Source organism: Balaenoptera ricei, chromosome 3 (assembly GCF_028023285.1).
Source record: "Balaenoptera ricei isolate mBalRic1 chromosome 3, mBalRic1.hap2, whole genome shotgun sequence".
NCBI classification, from domain to species: domain Eukaryota; kingdom Metazoa; phylum Chordata; class Mammalia; order Artiodactyla; family Balaenopteridae; genus Balaenoptera; species Balaenoptera ricei.
Genome location: NC_082641.1, coordinates 117,764,760 through 117,788,786, shown reverse-complemented (window position 1 = coordinate 117,788,786; position 24,027 = coordinate 117,764,760). Strand labels below are relative to the sequence as shown.

General features: G+C 42.8%; 1 protein-coding gene across 2 annotated transcripts in view; it reads left to right on the top strand.

Moving 5' to 3' along the window:
* The first annotated feature begins 15,596 nt into the window (after positions 1-15,596).
* The window catches only part of NRG2 (neuregulin 2), a 180,180-nt gene continuing 171,749 nt past the window's right edge, over positions 15,597-24,027 (top strand). For both annotated transcript variants that reach the window (XM_059917243.1, XM_059917242.1), the window contains exon 1: positions 15,597-16,340. In XM_059917243.1, the coding sequence (XP_059773226.1) occupies positions 15,647-16,340 (694 nt within the window). In that variant the 5' untranslated portion in view covers positions 15,597-15,646. The remainder of the gene's footprint in view (positions 16,341-24,027) is intronic.

Genomic DNA, 24,027 nt, shown 5'->3' with positions numbered 1-24,027 from the left:
CCTGTCTGTCTATCTATCTATCTAAGATTACAGACTCATGGATTACTATTTTTCTCAATGGTGTATAATTCATTATTGTTTTTACTTAGTTTGGTGCTCAGATTGTCCCAGATTTGGCCAGTGGGAGCCTCTTCAAGCTGGCCCCCATGTAATATGCTCCTGTCATCTTCTAGCACTTACTATCTGGCATAACAAGATGTTCCAGGCTCCAATTGTACCTACATTGCCCCAGCCCTGGTATCACCCATTTCTCAAAGGAGCCCAGGTTCCTTTTAGTGGGGCATGGTATTAGAAACCAAGATCTGGACACCAGATATGCTCATTGCTATTGGGTTATATTTGCTACTTTGGCTATTCTTTCCTTTGAATAGCCAGAGCTAGGAAATATAGGCATATATGTACATATACATGGGCACAGACATAAACATGTATATACACACATATTCATATTTTAGAAATCATGAGTTCACACCAGTTTCTCTAATTCCAACCTATCTCTATAGGATTCTTTCTTGTCCTCCCTATTCTATACCTACGTATCCCTTCTTCCACAGTGAGAAACTTGGTTCCCAACAATTTCCTCAATCTTAGATTACATATAAAATTGTTTCAGAATTACTTTGCCCATACCATTATAATTAACAATCATGCTAAAAAGGGTTTAGGATTTGTTTGCACTTTTCTCTCTCTACACTCTCCAAAACTTAGGATATAATGTGTCCATAAATTCCTTGGATTAGTTCCCTTTTTAGATTTTATTCCCATTTAGTGTGGTCATGGTATTCATTTGAAATAAAGTGTGTTCATTGGTTTGATTGGATTTTGGTTTTAGTTTTTCCTCCCTTCTTATTATTTTTGAGTATGTAAGATATTAACATGCTTTCAAAAGTCAAAACTATATAAAAATTTACATTCAGAGAAGGGTCACTCCCTTCTGTTTACTCCTTCCACCCCTTCTCCTTGTAGGAAACACATTTTGTTGTTTTCTGGTTTATCCTTCATGTTTCTTTCTGTAATGATAATGCATGTTTTCTTGTTTTTCCCTTTTTTCTTACACAAAAGGTAGCATATTATATATGCTCTTTTGCACTTTGCTTTTTTCATTTAATATCTCCTGGAAATCATTTCATATCAGTTCATTGAGATCTTCCTCATTCTTCTTTACAGCTGCATAGTACTCCATTGTATGAGTGCATTATTCAAACAACCTCCTTCAGTTAGATATTTAGGGAGTTTCCAATATCTTGAAATTACAAATAATGCTACAATGTATAATCTTGTTCATGTGTATTTTTATGTTATTAAAGGTATAACTTCAGGATAAATTTCTGCAAATGGGATTACTGTGCTGAAGGGTAAATTTGTATGTAGTTTTGCCATATTCCCTCTAGCAATGTATGAGAGTATCTGTTTTCTTATATCCTTATTAACAAAGTGTACTGTCAAGTTTTTGATTATTTTGTGAATCTAATGAGTGAAAAATGATATCTCAATATGCTTTAATAATGTCCATTGTTCTTATTATGAATGAAGTTGATATGTTTTTATATATTTAAAAACTATCTTTATATATCTCTTTGTGAATCGTCTGTTCATGCCTTTTGCCTATTTTTCTACAGGAAATCTTCTGCATTTTTACTGTTTGATACAGTAGCCTCTTGTCATATATGGTACTTGAGCACTTGAAATGTGGCAAGTACAAATGAAGGACAGAATTTTAAATGTATTTAGTTTTAATTGCTTACAATTAAAATGTAAATAGCCACATGTGGGTAGTGGCTACCCTATTGGACAGCACAGCCTTATGTCTCACTCGTAGCTCGCAGAAACCCGCTTAACTCCTTTTCTTTAGAATCTGAAAAAACTGAGCTGTAATATCATGATTCACTAATGATCCTATCATTGCCCTATCATACAGTGTTTATTTGTAGTAATTTGATTAGTGTCTGTATAATTCATTGGATCACAAGCTCCTCGGGCAAGGGCTGTGTTTTTTTTTCTCAGTTTTATATTGTGCTCAGCACCTAATCCAGTATCTAGAACATAACAGGTGCTCAATAAATATGTGAGCACATGAATGAATTTAAAAGTATATGAACACCGGGGCGCCGCGCTGCGCGCCACTGGTCCCCCCACCCCACCCTGCCACGGCCGTCGGGAGGGGGCTACCCGGCGGCCGTCGTGTGGGCTGGGGCCGTGTGCGCGCCCCGCGTCCCTGGGGGAGGTGGGAACCCGCTGGGGGAAAAAAAAAGTATATGAATATACCTTTGCTATAAATGTGGACTCCACTATCTACTGCGTGTGTGTGTGTGTGTGTGTGTGTGCGCGCGCGCGCGCGCGCACGCTTGGGGGGGGGGGAGCGGTTTCCAGAGACAAATCTAAAGATGTGGAGATGATACCAAGACCAAGAGATCCAAGAGAAATGGAGTTGGTTGCAGAATACTTTGGAATCAGGAAATCGGCTTTATTAATAATAAGATTCTTAAGCACTCACTATATGCCAGACAGTATCCTAAGTACTTTATGTGAAGTGTCTTACATTATCCTCATAAAATGACCCTGTGGAATAAGTATTATTATTATCCCCATTTTACAGATGGCATGGAGGAAAAGAGGAGTAACTTGCCCAAGGTCATACAGCTAGTAAGTAGTAGAGCAAGCGTTTAAATCTAAGCAATCTGACTTCAGAGCCTACCTTCTTAACCACAATGCAGCATTACTTTCTATTTGATTGTGTCCATATGGTGACAGAAGCTTAGTAACCTCAAATGTCTGTATCAAGCTTTTGTCTAAATTTAAGCTTCAGTAAGCCACTGTCTCCTGGAGGTTTAGACCTCTTTCCAGTGGTGCAGGTGGAGGGAGACTGGGATAAGAGGATATGAAAATCTACAGAGGATCCCTTTTCTCCAAAAGTCAAACAAATATTTTTGCCTCTAGGATTTTCTGCCTTGTACATAATAAAGGGAAAATAAAGTCTTTTCTTTGATAAAACAAGACACAAAATAATCAATCTCCCCTTCTCCAAACCGCTGGTCTAGTAAGAAAACTTAAAGAAAGCTACGAGTTACTATAGTCTTATGAATTAGCTAGTTTTATTCAGCTTTCCCTCTCTCCTCCCTTCATCTCTGTCACATATTTAGTGCTCCATACATAGTCCTATTTAGTTGATATTCCTAATATTGATAGTTCTTTCATTTAGTTGTTTCTTTAATTGTTTCATGTAAGGATATCTTATCTTCCTGTGCTAATTATACTCTGCTTGCCCCCGACCCATCCCCATTCCTAGATTCACTCTCCATCCTTCCCTATCCTGCTTTGAACCATGGAGCACTGACCTCTATGGGTTACATCACCTGGGTTGCCCTGCCCTCTGGCTTCCAATGGGTTGAGCAGAAGCTTGGCACAGGGGTGGAAAGAAGAGCAGGAAGAAAGAGAGATCAGGGTATTTCTTTTCCCCTCTTTCTCCCTACTTTGCTACCATGTTCTCAAAGTAGCTGCCTGACAGCCCCTCCTTCAGGGCTCCAGCCTTCACTGGGCTCCCATAACACTTTCTTCACCTTGCCCCTGCATGTCTGGGGAAGGGAAGGTTTTAGCAAACTCTTGCTCATCGCTGGGTGACTCTACATACCTGCTATTTCCTGAACTGCACACATCTTTGTAAACAGGCCCTTTAATAAATTATTCTCTGTGAAATTTTTTGAGTAGAATATTATTTCCTGCTTGGGACCCTGCCCAGTACATTTCTCCTTTAGAAGTCTTTCAAAATTCTTAAAGGCATGGAGGAGGCCTAGACTTTCAACTAGGGATAAGATTAAATAGGCCTCAGGTAGATTGTCCCACAAATTGGATCAGGAGATTTTATCACTCTATTTCAAAGATTATTCTGGGGAGAGAGACTCTGAATGTGACAAACGTGTGTACCCTGTTATATGTATCAGAGATAGTTCCACAGGCTCTTTTTACAGCTTGAATGAAATGACCTCAAGATTATTCATTCCCTTTGTCCTGGGACTCTGATCATCAAGAAACCTTGTGAGGGCTTCCCTGGTGGTGCAGTGGTTAAGAATCCGCCTGCCTAGAGAACAAACATATGGACACCAAGGGGGGAAAGCGGCGGGGTAGGGGTTGTGGTGTGATGAATTGGGAGATTGGGATTGACATATATACACTAATATGTATAAAATGGATAACTAATAAGAACCTGCTGTATAAAAGAATAAATAAAATAAAATTCAAAAATTCAAAAAAAAAACACTAAAAAAAAAAAAAAGAATCCTCCTGCCAATGCAGGGGGCACGGGTTCAAGCCCTGGTCCGGGAAGATCCCACATGCCACGGAGCAACTAAGCCCATGCGCCACAACTACTGAGCCCACGTGCCACAACTACTGAAGCCCGTGCGCCTAGAGCCCGTGCTCCACAACAAGAGAAGCCACTGCAGTGAGAAGCCCATGCACCGCATCGAAGAGTAGCCCCTGCTCGCTGCAACTAGAGAAAGCCCGCATGCAGCAACGAAGACCTAATGCAGCCAAAATAAATGAATTAATTAATTAACTAAAAAAAAAAAAACAACCTTGTGATTACTAAACTGGTTCCCAGGTAACTTGATCCAGAGAAAGGGGTACCCTGGAGGGTAGTAGACACCAATAATCCAGACCCTGAAAAAAGTATAGTCTTCACTTAACATTAACCATGAAAAGAAAAAGAATGCAATTCCCCATCTTTCCCCTTCCACAAGCACACTATGTTTTGCGTGGTTTTTTTTTTTTTTTTTGCTATGGCTTCAGCCCTGTAGTAAAATGAAGATTACTGTTACCCAGATCTATAAACAAGTCTGTATCTCTACTTGGATATGGTATCCATATTCTATCATCCTTCCTATTATAATAGAAGAATCATTTTTTCTGTCCAAGAGCAGCCCCTCTCCTTGTGCTATTGTGCTCATCCTCTTTTGTCTTCTGAAGGGCTTCCCTCTTCAATTATCCCCTTTTTTCCCCACAACTATTTCTTCCTTCTTATTGGAACATTCTCATTAGCTTACAAGCATGCTCTAGCATCTCCTGGTTTGGTAAAAACCCTCCCTCAACTCTACATCCTCTTCCAACTAGTGCTTCATTTCTCTGCTTGTCTGAACAGCAGAACTTTTTGAAAAAGTTGTTTATACTGGCTGTCACCACTTCCCTACCTTTCATTGACTCCATTCTGGCTTCCTTCCAGGAAACCCATCACTCCATTGAAACAGCTTCAGTCAAGGTCATCAGTGACCTCCATGTTGTTGAATTCTATTGCTCTTTCTCATCTTACTCAGCCTCTTATAAACATTGGACACAGTTAATCAGTCTCTTTTAAAAAATACTTTCTTCTCTTGACTTCCATGGCACCATTCTCTCAGTCTCCTTTCCTGACTACTCCTCCTCCTCTGTTCAACCTCCAAATGTTGAGGTGTCCCAGGGCTAAGTTCTAAACTTGCACTATGCACACGTGGCTATTGAGTACTTGAAATGTGGCTAGTGTGAAATGAGACATGCTGTAGGCATAAAATACTCTCTAAGTTTAAAAGACTTGGCATGGGGACTTCCGTGGTGGCACAGTGGTTAAGAATCCGCCTGCCAATGCAGGGGACACGGGTTTGAGCCCTGGTCCGGGAAGATCCCACATGCCGTGAAGCAACTAAGCCCGTGCGCCACAACTACTGAGCCTGTGCACTAGAGCCCGCGAGGCACAACTACTGAGCCCACGTGCCACAACTACTGAAGCCGGCATGCCTAGCGCCCATGCTCTGCAACAAGAGAAGCCACCGCAATGAGAAGCCCGCGCACCGCAACGAAGAGTAGCCCCCGCTCGCCGCACCTAGAGAAAGCCCGCGTGCAGCAATGAAGACCCAGCACAGCCAAAAATAAGTTAATTAATTAATTAATTAATTAATTTAAAAAGGACTTGGCATGAAAATATATGTAAAGTATCTCATTAATAGTTTTTATATGAATACATATTGAAATAATATTTTAGATATACTGGACTATTAAAATTAATTTCAGTGGGGCTTCCCTGGTGGCACAGTGGTTGAGAATCCGCCTGCCAATGCAGGGGACACGGGTTCGAGCCCTGGTCTGGGAAGATCCCACATGCCGCGGAGCAACTGGGCCCGTGAGCCACAACTACTGAGCCTGCGCGTCTGGAGCCTGTGCTACGCAACAAGAGAGGCCGCGATAGTGAGAGGCCTGCGCACCGCGATGAAGAGTGGCCCCCACTTGCCGCAACTGGAGAAAGCCCTCGCACAGAAATGAAGACCCAACACAGCCAAAAATAAATAAATAAATAAATTAAATAAATGTATTAAAAAAATTAATTTCATCTGTTTCTTTTTACTTTTTTACTGTGGCTACTAGAAAACTCAAAATTACATATGTGGCTCACATATATCTTATTGGGCTGTGCTCTTCTATATCCTCTTCCCTATCAACTTTCTCTTTTCATCATCTTATCTAGTGCCATAGCTTTAAATGCCATCTATATGTTGACTCCCAGACTTAAACCTCTAACTCTGACCTCTCATTTGAAGTCCAGACTTACATATCAGCTGGTAATTGAATTTCCATTTGAATGTCTAAAGGTATCTCGGTATCAATATGTCAAAAATGGAATTTTCTCTTTTCTCCAGCCCTATTATGTCCCCTGCTAGTTTCATCCCAATCAATGGTGCCATTATCTGTCCAGTTGTTCAAACCAAAAATTGAGTCATCTTTGATCACTCTATTTTCCTTATGCATTTCATCCAATCTTCCAACAAGTCTTGTTGGTTCCACCTTCAAATATATTTTGAATTCCATCCATTTTTCTTCATCTCCACTGCTACTACCCCAGTGTAAGCCACTGTCACCTCCCAGACCACTGTAACAGCTTCCTAACTGCTCTCTTTGCTTCCACTCTCTTCCCAATACAGTCTCTGCTCTATATCTCAGAATGATCTCTTTTAAATATAAACCAGATCATGACAGACCTCTACTTAAGCTGTTCATGACTTCTCATTGTACTTAGAATAAAATCCATACCTACCATAGCTTGCAAGGCCCAGCATAAGTCTGATCCCTACTTATCTTCCTAACCTCATTCGATGCCACCCTTTCCCCTTCTTATAATGATTTCCAACTTCATTGGCCTTCCTTCCATACTTTGAATCATGTCAAGTTTGCTATTGCCTCAGGCCCTTCCTATGGTATTCTTCTCTCTGCCTCAAATGCTCTGCTCCCAGAGTTTTGCAGGGCCGATGCCTCTCCATCCTTCAGATCTCAGCTCAAATGTAGCCTACTTAGAAAGGCCATCCTTGCAAGTGGTATTCTGTCCTAGTCGCTTTCAATCTAATCATATCACACACTCTCTCTTTCTTCCTTCTCCTTTTCTTTCTCTTACAGAAATGTTTTATGTATTTGTTTCCTTTTTAGTGTCTGTCTCCCTTGAAGAGTATAAGTTCTTCAAGAGCAGGGACCTCGTGTGTCTTATTTGCGCCTGCATTCTCAGCATCTGGTATGAAGCTTGGTCCAGAGTAGACACTAAAAATAGTTTTGAGTGATACATTGCAAAATTAATATTAATCAAATGGATTTTTGAAAAGAATGAATAAAGCTATTTGGGAAATAAATAAATTCACTTTGGGATGAATAATATAAAATGTCTTAGAAACTAAGGCGTAACTTAAGGAGCTATGCATTGGGCCTTAGTAGATATTAATCCCTTAGTGTGATTGAGTTTGTCATGTTCAGCAAATATTGAGGACCTAGCATTTTCAGAGCATACTCTCTCTGCCCTCAGAATTGGGAGAGCTGAGAGAACAGTGGGACACTGAGCCTGAGAGGCACAGGGGAGGGATGACATTAAAGAAGAAAAGTGGGGAGGTGAGGTAGGGGAGAGGCCCAGGGCAGGTGCTAGCTTAACAGATAATAGATCCTGACTCTAATATTGCCTAGATTTTAGCTCTAGCAGCAACCATGGCTATTATTTCTTTGCATCTAGGTCAGTATGCATAGTAGGTGTTCCATAAATGCTTTTTGGTAGAATAAATAAATTTATGAATTTTAAAGAAAACTCAGGAAAAGTGAAGTCTTCAAATTTCTGACCTTGGATGATATTGGAAGTGTCTAGGAAGTAAATGAAAAAAAATGCACATGAACTGGAAATTATGAGGTAGAAACAAGGTTGAATTGGACACTCAAAGGTACACTAGCCTGAGGATTTGGGAGTAAGGGACTAATTTCTTCTCCTCATCCTGCTTCACGCCCCCAGAGTTGAATCAACCTCAGAGTTCCTGTTGACCTCAGGAGAGGATTCCAAATACACAAATCAGGAAAACAGAGAGAGGAAAATCTTTGAATGTTAAACAGCAAAAACATTCAGCTTGAAAGACATCTAATTTTTTCTCAGTCCAAATTAGACAGGCTATGATGCTTAAAAGAAAACGAATGCTGGTGCGAAGCACGAATGTATTATCTGATCGAAATAACACAGGACAGATACATCTGTGTCCAGATTGTACTTCTGCTGTGGTCTATTTTAGGGAGCTTCTGGATTTGAATCTAAAACTGATATCTGGAAAAGAGATAATAATTTGTGCTCACATAGCACTTTTCATTCAAAGGTCTCAAAGCACTTTACAAAGAAATAAGTATTATTATCCCAGATGGAACAATTCAGACAGAGGGGCTGCTGCCCTCTTCAGCAAATTGGTGAGTGTAAGCCCTTGGACTCTTGATGCAGCCCTAGGCTATAAATTATTGAATCATGTCCTCTATTGATTGGGAGCTGGGACTACCAATGATGTGACTTTTAAAAATATACATATAAAGTAGAACATCAGGCTCTATGCTTAAGAATTTTAGCATGTGTTCAAAAAATATGAAAATGGGTGGTTTTAAAACTGCTGAATTTGGGGTAAAGTATGTCTACTTAAAGTAAGAAAATGGTTATTCTAGTCAGACTAATACTAGTTAACATGTGCTAAGCATTATCCTAAGTGTGCTATATATATTCTTTTATTTAATACTCACAACAATTTTTTAATTGACGTATAATCGACACGTGACGTTATATTAGTTTCAGGTGTATAATATTATAATTCGGTATTTGTATACATTGGGAAATGATCACCACAATAAGTCTAGTTACCATCTGTCACCATACAAAGCTACAAAATTTTTTTTCTTGTGATGAGGACTGTTCAGATTTACTTTCTTAGCAACGTTCAAATTTGCAATATAATATTTTTGACTATAAGACTCACGGCAATTTTAATGAGGTTAAGAACTATTATCACTTTACACATTTACCATTGAGGAAACTGAGACCCAGAGAAGTTAAGTAACTAGGCCAAATGTCAGCTAAGTAATTGGCAGAGCTGGGACTTGGATGTAGGCAGCCTGAGTCCATTACCCATGCTCTTAGCCAGTTACTCCGTGCCAGGTACTGTGAAGCATTTTGCATGCGTTATGTCACTGAATCCTCACAAAACCTCTAGAGGTAGGTATATTATTATCCTGATTTTATTTGGGAAGGACAGTAAGGATTAGAAAGGTGAAGTGACTTGCCCAAGCTCCCATTCCAGTATGTGGGGAGCCAGGATTTTGCAACATAAACAAAAGAACACTAGGCAGGAAGTCAGGGTTTTAGTGCTGTTTCTGCCACTAACTAGGCTGTGTGACCTTGAGCAAATCCAATAGTCTCCATGGTCTCTACATCTTCCTCTGTGACAGGAGGCCATCGGGCTACATTGACGCTGATTCCTTCCCAATGCTAATATCCTCAGAGTCTCAATATCTGTTTTCTATCTGGTCCCTTGTTTAAAAATCCTTGGAGGAAAAGAAATTAACCACACAGAACCTGAGAGTGACTCTGGAAGCCAAATTTAGAAAACAGATCTCAAAAGGAGAAAAAAAAGAAGTTTACAAAATATCTTTATTTAGAAAATGAGACTGTCCTGCAAAGTGTTTGGCTTGATTTGTGAGACCCAGTGACCACATAAAGGCCATACACATCACCTTGATGGACCAGTTCTCCTGGATGTAATAAGCCATGTAACCTGGTTCTGTGGCCATTTCTGGCCACTGAATCGGCTAAAGCTGGAAGAAGTCCATCCTCGTGTGGGAGGGATCTGGGAGAAGAAGCCAAGCTTTTCATGTGGGTGTTCTATCTTGAATTCAGTATGTCTATACCATTCTGTCTACTTCTGTTTTTGTTCTCAGTGATTATTATGTAGTGACACAGCCCACTGCTACCATGAACAAGTTTTATCACAAGCATGTGGGGAGACTGTATAGTGAACAGGTCTGCCTTCCATTTCTCTGTCTGGTTCTGTTCAAAAGTATTAGCTTGATCCACAGGAAACAAAATCATTATCTTGAAGAGATATCTGTACTCCCATGTTCATTGCAGCATTATTCATAGTAGCCAAGTTACAGAAACAACAAGATCAATGGATGAATGGATAAATGTGGTATATATATAATGGAATGTTAGTCAGCCTGAAAAAAGAAGGAAATCCTGCCATTTGTGACAACATGGATGAACACGGAGGGTATTAAACTAAGTGAAATAAGCCAGCCAGAGAAAGACAGATACTGCATAGTATCATTTATGTGTGAAAAAAAAAAAAAACAAAAAACACCAAAGTCATAGAAACAGAGAATAAAATGGTGGGTGCTGGGGACTGGGGAGTTGGGGAAGGGGGAGAGGTTGGTGAAAGGGTATAAGTTTTCAGTTATAAAATGAATATGCTCTTAGGATATAATGTATAGCATGGTGACTGTAGTTGATAACTATTGTATAGTTGAAATTTGCTAAGAGATTAGAACTTAAATGTTCTCATAAAAAAAGGGGGGGCAGAATATAGAAGGTGGTAGATAATGTTAATGAGTTAATCGTAGGAATCCTTTCACAATGTATACATGTATCCAATTATCATCTTGTACACTTTGAATTTCATCAATTATACATCAATAAAATGAAAATAAATAAAAGACAGAAAAAAAAAAGAAAACCAAAAAACCCCCCAAAATGTGAGCTTGAGTTTGTGAGAAACCTTGGTCCTATCAGTAGCTCTGTGATCTTGCGAAAGTCAAATTCTCTCAGAGTCTCAGTTTTCCTCACCTTCTTGTAAAATGATGCTTATACCATTTGCTTGCCAGTGTTGTACATTTCAAATAGTCTGACATTGGTGGAAGTATTTTGGAGAGATTGGAGACCTCTCAGACGGCAGTGAAAGTGAGGTTGCAAGACGCCTTCCCTCAGAGAGACACGGTGCTGTGCATAAAGCAAGCCTGAATGGGAATCCCAACGCTGCCTGCCACTTGGGCAAGTTACTAAACCTCTATAAGTCTCTTCAGTTTGTAAAATGCAAAGTTGTTGAGGCATGGAAATATAAACATGAAGCTCCTGACACACAAGAGGCCATTTAAATACGGTAGCTATTATTATTTTGACTATCAATTATTGAACTACACTGAAGAGTTAGCAGGTTCAGAATATCAAGCTTTATTTTCTGAGACTGTGTACCAATTCACTTTGATCCCTAAGGAAAAGCCAGAAGAGAATTGGGCTGTCTTCTCTACTAAATGGCTGATGTTAATTCTGTAAAGCTTATCTTCATACACACCACACCTTGGGGAAATCTGGACAAGGACCTCTCTTCCTTTTAGACATCTCTGCTTAAGTTTCCACCCTCTGTGGCCGCACGAATTCTAGTGGACAATTGGGATCTCAAAACTTATCTTTGCATTCTAAAGAAGATAAAGTTATAGTGCAATAATTCCCAACCCTTTTTTTAGCACCAGAATCTCATTTTAAAGTTAAAAAAAGTTTCAAGGAATCCCATATAATAATAGTTCTACTTTAGGTCGCTTCTGATTGAGAAAATACATGGTAAAAAAAATCAGCATCAGTAAAAAAATTAAAGGATCCTCTCTCAAACATTGTTGGGAATAGGTAGTATATGAACTTGATAAAAAAATTCACAAGGTACAAAAGGGAACAGCATGAAAAGCATTCTTCTTGCACATTCCTCCGCCAACCAGTGCCCTTCCCCAGAGCCTACTATTGTTTCCATTTCTGCTGTGTCCTTTCAAAGGTAATCTACGATCTATGAATATTTATGTATTTATCCTTTAAAAACAGACAAAATGGTAGCATACCTTGCCACTCTTCTTCACCTTGTTGCACTCTTCTGCATACTTTACAATGTCTTGTTATACTTTAAAATGGATATGTGAAAAAAAGAGATGGAATATGTATTTTTATTCACCACACTGGCATCTAGTATTGAAAAATTGCATTGCATTTTTTTTTTTTTACATTTTTTAAAACTTTTTATTTTATATTGGAGTATAGCCGATTAACCATGTTGTGAGTTTCAGGTGCACAGCAAAGCAACTCAGCCATGCATATACATGTATCCATTCTCCCCCAAACTCCCCTCCCATCCAGTCTGCCATTAACATTGAGCAGAGTTCCCTGTGCTATACAGTAGGTCCTTGTTGGTTATCCATTTTAAATATGGCAGTGTGTACATGTCGATCCCCAACTCCCTGAATGCATTGCATTTTTAATATACAGAAAATCCTAGTGTGCAATAACTACATACCACATAGAGAGTCTCAGCTCTTAGATTAGGAACCACTGGTATAAGTAAAATATCAATAACATTCAACATTAATTTTGGCCCTTACTCTACACCAGGCATTGTTCTAAGCACTTTACACTTGTTATCTCACATAATCCACATCCTTCAAATCCTTCTAATCCCACTTTAAATGTTATCTCCTCAGAGAAACCCTCCCTTATCCAAGTAGACCTACCTTCTCCCCTTTCCATTATTTCCTATCATTTCATCCTGTTTATTTCCTTCAGGACAGTTACCTATTCGTCCTATTTTACCTATTTGTTTACTGTTGTCTCCCGAATGGAGTAAGAGCTTTGGGAGCGGGGACAGTGTCAGTTTGGTTCACTGCAGTATATCCAGTGACCAGTCCCATGCCTCGGTGCTGGGCACAGAGGAGCCATTCCATCAGATGTTTATTGAATTAAGTACACAATGAGCAAAAAACAATTTTATGAGGTAGACCCTAGTATAATCTCCATTATACGAATGAGAAAGCTAAGCCCTAGAGAGGGAAATAGAGTCAAGTCAAAATTAGTAACTTACAAAATTGGTTTGAAACCCAGTACTGCTTGACCCTAGAGCACAAGCTCTTCGCCACTACCCTGGTCTCACAAACAGAAGACTGAGTACAATCTTGGCTGTGTATGATCTTGAGTAATTCGCTTTTCCTCCCTGGGATTGTTTCTTCCATTGAAAAATGCGAGAGTGGAGTTAGTAATCTTCCTTATAGCTATGATCGATGAAAATGGAAAAGGAGACACTGAAGGGGCCAACAAGATTGGCTGGATGCCTTTAAGAGAGCTGATTTCCATTCTTTAATTCCTACCCTCTTTCCTTCTCTAAGGATTTGCTGATCCTTATTTTATGCCAGGCACTGTGTTGGTTGTTCCTTTGGATAGGTATCTAAAGACTAATAGGACATAGTCCCTGCCATTAAGGTGCTTAGTCTGATGGGTCTAATGCAGACCCATTAATAGCTGCTTGAAATACAGTATAGGTCTTTGCCATAACAGTGATATGTATGAGGCACAAGGTAACACAGAAGAGGAAGGAATTAATTCCATCTTGTATGCGTATGGTGGTGAGGATGGTGGTGCATATGTAGGGAGGGAGAGATGAGGTTTACTGCTGAGCTAGGCCTTGGGGATAGAATAGTTTTCCAGGTGGACAAGGCGGAGGTGAGGCTTCCTGGACACAAGAGACATCACGTGCAGAAGCACATCAAGAAACAGTATGATGTGCTGAGGACTGCTAGGGTAGGGGCTTGGCTCCCAGACGATGGAGTTGGCTAAGTAAAGGGGGCCCGTGAAGAGCCATGCTGAAGAGTTTGGACTTTACTCCTGAGAGCAGTGGCATGGCCAAATCATATTTATATTTTATTTTTAGAAAGATCACTCTGGCAGTGGTAGGACTGGAGGAGGGTGATGAGGTGAAAGGTGTGGAGACTAGTGAGAAGGCTTTGTGGTGGTCCAGGTGAGAGGTGAGGAGCACTTGGACCTCAGGTATTCACGCAGAGTTGGAGAAGAGCTAGATAAATCGGGGATTTTTTTAAAAAAAGAAGTGGCAAAGGACTTGGTGGTTGGTTGGATGAGGGAGAATAAAATGAGACTGAGGGACTTGCTCGAACGGATTGGGTGGCCAAGTATAAAACGGTTCCATTAATGATTATATGGAATTTGGAGTTGGGTGGGAGAAATAATGCTGTTGGCTTTGAATGTTACGTTTGGGGGGTCTCTTAGCCAGGAGGAAAGCTCTAGCTCCCTCCTTCCTTTCCAGAATAGCATTCCTAGCCAAAGTCAGACATCCTCGGGCCAGTTTCCTGCAGTCCCCAGTAAGGGATAAGATTCTCCAAGACCTTACTGGAATTCCTGAGCTCCATATCTTTCAGGGATATAAGCTGGGTCTTAAAAACTCCCTGTATCCTTATTGATAGAAGGAGAATGGATCCCTAACTCGCTTTTTAAAAATCAGATGCTGGCCGCAGTGGAGCAAACTCTCCTGCCTCTTTGCAAGCAGCACACTTTTAAAAAGAAACCATTTCCTGTGGGGCAGCTCTGGCCCTGACCGGCTCTGGCTCTCAGGTTGGCTCCCAAGAAGCCCCCATCTCCTTCAGGAAGAGGCTTTGTAAAAAGAAGATGAGGTTGTATACCGTGTAACCTGGTCCCGCCTGGCTGCTGGAGAAAGCCCAGAGACCTGGGGACTGGACCCTCTCTCAACCACCACCCGGGGTTAGGTGTCCTCATCGCAGAGGCAAGACTCCATGTAGCCCCAACTCTCCCCCAAAAGACGGGGCTGGGATCCTCCCCCACCTTAACTCGAATCTCCAGCGCTCACCTGGCGGTGGCAGGGCCAAACACGTGGGCCCGATTAGGGGCTGGCCTCTAGGGTCCTCCCAGGGAAGGGGATATACAACCCCTCCCAGGGAAGGGGAGGCAGGAGGCTGGCCAGTCACCCGGGCCGTGACAATCTCCTTGGCTCCTACAGCCGATGTCCAAAGGCAGGGCACAGCCTGTGTCCCACTCCCCCCTTCATAGGACGGTGCCAGAATCTGTTATCTCTACTCCGCCCTCTGCTCACGCACTACCCCACTGTCGTGCCCATAAATCCCAAGAGCAAAGGGTAGCACGATTCCTCCCGCCTCCCTGCGGGCCCTGAAGCCGGGCACTAAAGCAGTGCAGTCCCAAGCTTCCCCTGCAGAAGCCGCGCTCCCCACTCGGTTCGGGGATAGAGGGGGCGCGAGAGAGCAAGTGGGCGGACGTCCCATCCTCCGCATCCACCTCCAGGTCCTGGCGCGCAGGGTGGGAGCGCTGCGCGCCTCCGCGCTGCGCATCGCGGCCCGCTTGCCGCCTGCCCCCTGCCCTAGCTGGGCCGCCTCCCCGGGCTGCCGGTGGAGGGCTACAAGGCGCTAACGTTACGCTGTTTCCGGTTTTCCAGCGGGCTCTGGTTTCCCCTCCCAAGGCGGCGGCGGCGGCGGAGCGGCGGAGCCCCCCAAATGGCCTGGCCAGATGCGGCAGGTTTGCTGCTCAGCGCTGCCGCCGCCGCCACTGGAGAAGGCTCGGTGCAGCAGCTACAGCGACAGCAGCAGCAGCGAGAGGAGCAGCAGCGGCAGCAGCGGCGGCGAGAGCAGCAGCAGCAGGAGCAGCAGCAGCGACAGCAACAGCGGCATCTCTCGTCCCGCTGCGCCCCCAGAGCCGCGGCCGTCGCAACAGCCGCAGCCCCGCAGCCCCGCAGCCCGGAGAGCCGCCGCCCGCTCGCGAGCCGCAGCCGCCGGCGGCATGAGGCGCGACCCGGCCCCCGGCTTCTCTATGCTGCTCTTTGGTGTGTCGCTCGCCTGCTACTCGCCTAGCCTCAAGTCGGTGCAGGACCAGGCGTACAAGGCACCCGTGGTGGTGGAGGGCAAGGTACAGGGGCTGGCCCCGGCCGGCGGCTCCAGCTCCAACAGCACCCGTGAGCCGCCCGCCTCGGGTCGGGTGGCACTGGTGAAGGTGCTGGACAAGTGGCCGCTCCGGAGCGGGGGACTGCAGCGCGAGCAGGTGATCAGCGTGGGCTCCTGTGCGCCGCTCGAAAGGAACCAGCGCTACATCTTTTTCCTGGAGCCCACGGAGCAGCCCTTAGTCTTTAAGACAGCCTTTGCCCCTCTTGACACCAACGGCAAAAACCTCAAGAAAGAGGTGGGCAAGATCCTGTGCACTGACTGCGGTGAGTCGCCCCCTCCCTCTGCTAGAGGAAGGGGGGAGGGGCGAAGCGGTGGAGAATGGGGGTGGGGCGGGAGGTGCTGCAGGTGCCCAGGCCTGGCAGCGCCCCGGCCGGCCGCTGGGGGGTGGGGCCGCTCCTGTGCAGGGCGTTTGGCATGGTGGGTGAGGGTGTTGGGCTGGGGAGAAGGAGGATCAGGCTCAAAGTGTGCCAGGGGTGGGGGCGGGGGGACGCGCTGGCCTGTGCCAGCAGGGATCTGCGGCTGATGTATGGCATGTGGGGCTGGAAAGCTGCCATCATAGCCCAGTAGCGGCAGGAAAAACGGAGAGGTCCTGGTGTTGCTGGCCCGAGGCTCAGTGAGTCAGGAGTGACCCTCGGAGGCCTTGCCCGCTCTGCTCCCACGGGCCTGCCTTGCCCAGGCTGGCAGGGTCTGCAGGAGCAGCTGGGCAGATTCCCAGGCTGTGAAGGCCTCCGCTTACAAGTTCTCCTAGGGAATCATGGCCCCCGCCCCCTCCTTCCTCTCCTGGGCTCCCGGCTCAGCTCATCCACACCGCTGGCGCAGGCAGAGTTGGGACTTTTTCTGCTACTGTTTTCTGTCCCCCATGTGGCTCAGGGTTTTTTTCTGCATCGTGATTGCCTGTCTTTGCTAAGCTGGTAGCACAGCCCTCTCTTAACCTCCACGACTAGTGAGCAGACACCTCTTTTGGCTGTTTCTGGGAGATCTTCCTAGGTCTGTTTATTGTTATGCCGGTGAAATAGAGTAACTTCTGCTGAATGCTGTAAGTTCAGCTCTGACATCTCACCAGCAGGATGTGTTGACTGCACATCTCATCTTCATGATGTTGGGTGCTGAACAGGAATGCAGGTGATTAGAAACAAAACACTGAAATCTGTAGATCTGTGCAGCTGGGAATGGAGGTCTCCAATGTCAAAAGTCAAAGAAATGTCAGTTTAAGATCTTTTTTTTCTTGTCCCTGAATCCAGTACTTACTTCTCAGTAAGATATTTCGAACCAAATTGTCCCCAGACTGGAGTGTTTGGTGTTAGCTTGTCTTGTGCTTATTCATATTGGGGTTTCATTTTATCCCCAAAGGCTGGATTTGGTGTTTGCAGTGTGACTCTGAGCTGTGTAATCACTGAATTGTGACAGATGTCCTGGTCTGTCATAGAAGTTGGTGTGTTTACTAGTTTACCAACAGATTCTGGGTAGTATAAATAGGCTTTGAGTAGCAAAGAATGTGTACAGCCTGTAGGAAGTTTTGCTGCCCTCATCTTTCTAGATCAATGCCTTTGACTTTTGGAAGCTTCCCTTCTACCCCACGTCCCCCGCCCCCTCCCCGCCCCTGTCCTTCAGGAGACGAATTTTAGTTTAGTGGTGGGAGTATATCTAGGTATTATGTTAAACTGTGATCACTTTAATCAGAAGACTCTTGCAGTGTCTTAATAAGAAGAAAGAAACTTTGGTGATAACAGCAGTTTATCTCTCTGACATTGTTCTGAGGAATATTGTTGACTGCTCTTTAATGTTGGTTTTATGCTCTGAAGTGTTTGATGATGACAAATTGAGACCAGTTAAGAATTCCTAATTTTTTATTGTGTTAAGCATTTTGTCTGAGATCCCTTGGGGAGCTGTGGAACTGTATTGTGCACTGGGAAATAGATAGTAAAAACATTTATTGAACCTTATCCAAGGACAGCTTCTGTTTTGGTTTTCAGTGAGTTGCTCCTGAATGTGCATCGTGCACATTGCCACATAATCCCTAGTCTGGTCCACTGAGCCCCAATGATCGTCGTCCCCTGTCTTCCTCCTCCTTTCCTCCTTCCTCCATCACTTCTACCTTGTTTGTTTTAGTGAGTGTTTAATAGCTTAATAGCTGAATGTGGAGATCATGAAAGATCTGGGGTTCAGAAATATAGTCTGCTTTTAGGTTGTGGTCATCTCATATTATGAACATAGCATGTGCAATATAGTTCTCAAAAAGATAAATTTAGGACTGCAATCACTGCTAACGAGAAGGCCCTCATACATCACAAATTATCAGGGGGCAGGAAAGTATATGGGAGTAAACATTTTAGAGTGCAAAAATTTTTGCTTTGAATTGATAGTATATAGATACAGGTCAGTTTGGGGGCTTTATCTAAGGGGATTAGAAATTAAAGGACATTTTTGTGAGAGGAAACTTGTGGAACTGGTGATAATATGACAGAAGAGCATAAACTGCATTTTCTTATTTTCTACAATGTGGTTGAAGAAAACATGCACTAGTAATGGTATATTAAATAAGGAAACAAATCTTCCTAACTGACCACGACACCTTCCTTGTGCTCAGCAGGAAATAACTAACAAATTTATTTTCTGTTTTCTATCTCTAAAAAAAGCCCTCTGGGCCACAGGGTCATTGGGAACATTTTCTCCTTGGAGCAGATCTGCCCATTGCAAAATAGGGAAACTGGCACCTGGAAACTGTCATCATGGCCTTTATATTGAGCAACTGTGGTTAAATTGTTACTTTATTTAGCCATTTTCAGCTCTGAGCCTGTCTGGGTTCTGAGAGGTATGGTTCCTAGGGAGATTGTCCAGAAAGCTGTGTTTTGGTGGGCCAGGACTTTGGGATAAGGTACCATACAGAGAGATAAAGGTCTTCATAAATGGCTAATTTTACCACAACTATGAAATGTTGACTTGTAGCCTGTTAAGTCCTTCTGGAATAGCAATATCTGCCAGAGGGGCATTTTTATAGATCTAATGTGTATCATTCATGCCAAATTACTACCTCTGGTGGTAAAGAGTGGAGTAAAATCTTTGCATTTCTCAGAAGATTACATACTTGGAGGTGTTTTCTGTGCCTTCTGAGGAAAGAACAGGAAAAAGATTTGAAAAGGACTCTCAGGGACTAGCAACTCTGTACAATGCTATAAAAGCATCCTGTTCTGCAAATAGTCCTACATTTTTAATGATGGTTGCATATATTTTGGTTTAATCACACTCTATCATTTGCTTTCCTATATGTGTATGGTTTTTAAATTGTTTCCTTATTGAATAGACACAATATATATCTTTTTTTTTTTTTTAAAGAAAGATCATTCTTCCTTTGGGACTTTATGATTTGCCTTTTTCTTCCAGCGTATAGTGTACTTTGTTGTTAAAGCTAGAAAAGGTGTATTCCTGGGGGACTTTATGTTCTTTAGGATAGTTTTAAATTAATGTGGCACCCAGATTCACATATTAGAGCAAGGTGGTTCACAAAATTCAGTATAGCAAAAGCGACTGCATATTTTTAAAGTGCTGTTTATTTAAAGAATCTTTTCTTCCCCAGCCAGCTGGAAACCCAGCTGTGCTGCAGCTTGAAGATGGGAAAGTGAAACTAGATTAGAAACTGACCAGTCCTAGTGGTGAGGACAGGCTTGATTATAGATTTAGGGGTAGAATTACCATCACAATGTCATCATTTCTTTCAGTGGCTGCTTTCCTCAGCAGACTGGGATTCTTGGGGGCAGGAACCATATCTTATCTTTGAGGTCTTTCTCCTAGCTCTCCTGCCCTTCAATGTTTGGTACTGCCCGTGGCTTACAGAGGGATTCTCATAAGTGTCTTTTGAATGGATGAAGTCAAGTGAAGTTCAAAAAGCAAGCCTCCAGATTAATACTAAAACAATCTTAACTCTCCTATCTGTGACACCAAGTCCTGTGCTGAAAAGCTGAGTTCGATGTTAGCCCTTACCTGTCGCTATGGGAACCTTTTTTTCTGAAGGAGTCGTAATCAACTAGAGTACTTAACCACAATGTGCTTAATCATTGTGCTGATTAGTGTTAATGGGATTTGAGCAGTGGAGAATCTAGGTCTTGTTGGAGAAGACCCTCTTTTTTTTTTTTTTGGAAGGCAGGTTATCACACCCCCCCCCCCATGTTTAAACAAAATAAGATAACTATCAACTTGAATTAACAAAAGGTTTGGGAGCTAGAGAGGGTGTTATATTAACTAGCTAGGTGGCTAACTTCTTCTTGGTCCCAAGGCTCTTAACCATCTTCTATTATCTAGGACTTTTTGTTTGTTTGTTTGTTTGGCTACGTTGGGTCTTTGTTGCTGCGCGGGCTTTCTCTAGTTGCGGCGAGCGAGGGCTACTCTACGTTGTGGTGCTCGGGCTTCTCGTTGCGGTGGCTTCTCTTGTTGTGGAGCATGGGCTCCACGCGCGCGGGCTTCGGTAGTTGTGGCTCGTGGGCTCTAGAGCGCAGGCTCAGTAGTTGCGGCGCATGGGCTTAGTTCCTCCGCGGCATGTGGGATCTTCCCCGGACCAGGGCTGGAACCCGTGTGCCCTGCATTGGTAGGCGGATTCTTAACCACTGCGCCACCCGGGAAGTCCCTATCTAGGACACTTTAATTTCATTTCCTAATAGCAAATATGTCATTAATTTTTTCCTTTATAAAGTTGTATTTATATTTTTGAATACGTAACACTTTCATATGGTTCAAAACTTAGAAAGTACATAAGAATAAACGGTGAAAAGTCTTCTTCTTACCCTTGTCCTCAGCTACCCAGCTCTTAGGCAATTATAACATATTCTTGAAATGTGTATTTCTCTAAAAGCAAAATGTTTTTCAGAGTAGTCTTTTTTTTTTTTTTCTTAACAGATGGAGAACGTTAATTTTGCCATTAAGCCAATATTATGGTAAATTCTTCCCGAGTAGTGTGTGTATATATATATATATATTTTAAACCTAATCCAAGATCTTAACCAGTATCCTACCTTACAAATATAACCCTAGAGTGAGGAATAAAAATACCAACTTATTTTTCAGATACTTTGCCGTTAAGAAGTTTTCTGACAGTGAATTTTGTGAGTCTTAATTGGGATGCTCAAAGGAGAGATCCGAAGGTTTGTCACTGAGCTTTAGGGCTGCAGTTCTGCCCATACAGCAGTTCCCACTGCTTACACTCTTGGTAGGTAATCTCACAATAGCATCCGTGTGGGAAATCACATGATCCCATATATGGGAGGAGAAAACTCCACAGTGCATGATTGCTTAGATTCTCATTTAGAAACCAAAGACCCCAGTTGCTGATGAAGAGGTTGATTTTGATCATATTCACGTATAGCTGGTATGACTCCAGGGGGAATTAGCCACTTGAATACTATTTTGAAGTACGTTTAAGGTAACTGATTTGAACATAGTGTTAAAATTTCAGAGGGTCAAGGAATTGCCATTTGGATAAGTAGGGGAAAGCAAATACGCAAATCTAAACAGTGGGACGTCTTAACCCTCTAAAGCCTGTTGGTTTAGTGGCATATGGCAATTTTGAACATTGATTTGGAAAAGGAATGATCTCACTATCAATGAAGTTTCCCCTGTGCAGTCTTTGACACTCGTTCTTGGGTCTTTCTTTTCAGGGTCTGAAGTGGTGTTAGTATAATTTACATCAAAGGTAAAAGAAATTTCCCTCCAAATTTTGAGTTTGGATGGATGTGTGTGAAATGGGGATTTTTGTCTTACTTGTTTCCCGTGAGTTAACCCTCCCCACTTACTTATTGGAATTTGTACATAGAGATAAACCCAGTTTGTGAATTTCAAGAGATGATATAGGGAGCTCTTTAGAAAACTGAGGAAAGTAGATGAATTGAGCAGTGGATGTGCTAAATTATGACGTTTGAAAAAAGGACTGTGTTATGTGAAATTCAAGTAGATTCCTTTAAAAACAACAGTACACACAAATGAATCTTGGTGAGTGATGTTTCAAGCAAGCCTGTAGGAACTGAAGCAAACCTGGAGGATGATTAAAAGGCTTTAGGATGACATGAAAGAGGACATGCTGTACCCAGGCAAAGAGCTGGGAAGCTTTTGCCAATCTGGGGTCAAAAGACAGAGATTCCACCCTTGACTGAGATCATTTGCTGCTAAACAGCTGTGATGTTTTTGATAATTATGAAATGAGGTTGAGTTAAGGAGCCTTCTTGCTCTGGCTAGTTGCTGCTGGCAGAGTGTGGCATGCCAGCTCCATTCTACAGTAACATTCCCTTTCTGCTTTGTACATGCAGTGAGATCCAAATAGCCTCTCCAGGGACCTTCTTTGGGACAGAGCCTGTAGCTCTTCTCTGTGCCTCAGCTCAGAACCTGATTGTGCTGCTTGCCTCCTGGGGTGGGGCTGGAGGTAGTTAACATTCCATTTGCCCTTGCAGATGTTTCCAGAGTAGCAGAGGCACAGGTATCCTAGAGAGTTTCCTTATTCTACTAGCAGCACAGACCCCCAAGATGTGATGTTCAGGTTACTTTTTATTCTCTCTTAGGAAGCAGAATCTTTAATGGTTCTTTTTTTCCTTCAGTGATTTCCTGCTTTGTGCTTAGGACATTGGCTTCCCTCTCCTCCTTCCCTCCCTCGTCTGTTTATACAGACTGAGGATCTGTCTTTGTCCTTTAGGCTGGGATGTTTTACTTGGTCTTGATCTTGATATTGGTCCAACTAACAGAAGCCAAGCTGAACTAACATTCCTCAGAATTAAATAAAAGGAAGGTTACCACATGGCTAAATACCTGGTCCGACCATGGGAAAGTCAGGACATCATTAATTTGATTGGGACAGTGATGCAATTTGGTATCCCAGAGGTTGTATTACTAAAAGAGCTTTCTTTCATTTCCATCTTTCAAATGTTTGCTTCAACAAATGTGCTCTGTGTAAAGAACTAGGTACTTTAGGGGAATTGCATCAGACAGTCCCTGTCACCAAGGAGCTTACAATCTAGAAGTACAAAGATATAACAGGAATTCAATCTAGAGTATGACAAATGCCATAAGATATACCAACATAGTGCTTTTGGGAGGAGGGGAAGAGTCATAAAAGAAAGAAAGATCTAGGGCTTCCCTGGTGGCGCAGTGGTTGAGAATCTGCCTGCCAATGCAGGGGATGCGGGTTCGAGCCCTGGTCTGGGAAGATCCCACATGCCGCGGAGCGGCTGGGCCCGTGAGCCACAATTACTGAGCCTGCGCGTCTGGAGCCTGTGCTCCGCAACAAGAGAGGCCGCGATAGTGAGAGGGCCCGCAACAAGAGAGGCCGCGATAGTGAGAGGGCCCGCGCACCGCGATGAAGAGTGGCCCCCGCTTGCCGCAACTAGAGAAAGCCCTCGCACAGAAACGAAGACCCAACACAGCCAAAAATAAATAAATAAATAATTTAAAAAAAAAAAAAAAAAAGAAAGAAAGAAAGATCTAGTTAGAGGATTAAAGAAAGTTTCTTGGAGAAGCAGTTTGAGATGGGATTCTAATAGTCAGAGATAGATGAGGTAGAGGTGGTTTAGGGACAGAGATGAACTGATTGATTAAATCAATTCCATGCAGACAGAGCAGCATTCTCAGTAGCCGAGGATCATGTTTGTAGTACACAAAATAACCAGGATGAAAGGAGCAAATGGGCAAAGGTCCTAGAGGGGTAAATTAGGATGATATTCCCACCCATCTTGAGTGCTAGACTGATGAGTTTATTTGTAATTATGTAAGTAGTATTTGAAGGCTTCAGTTAAAAGCAGCTCAATAACGTGTTGTAGTTTTCAGTGAATGGGTCACATATTTTGTTAAATTTATTCCTTAGTACTTCTTGTTTTCTGGATGCTTTTGTAAATGGTATTTTTATTTAATTTTGTTTTCCACTTATTCATTGCTAGTATATAGAAAGATAATTGTTAAAATATTGGCTTTGTATCCTGT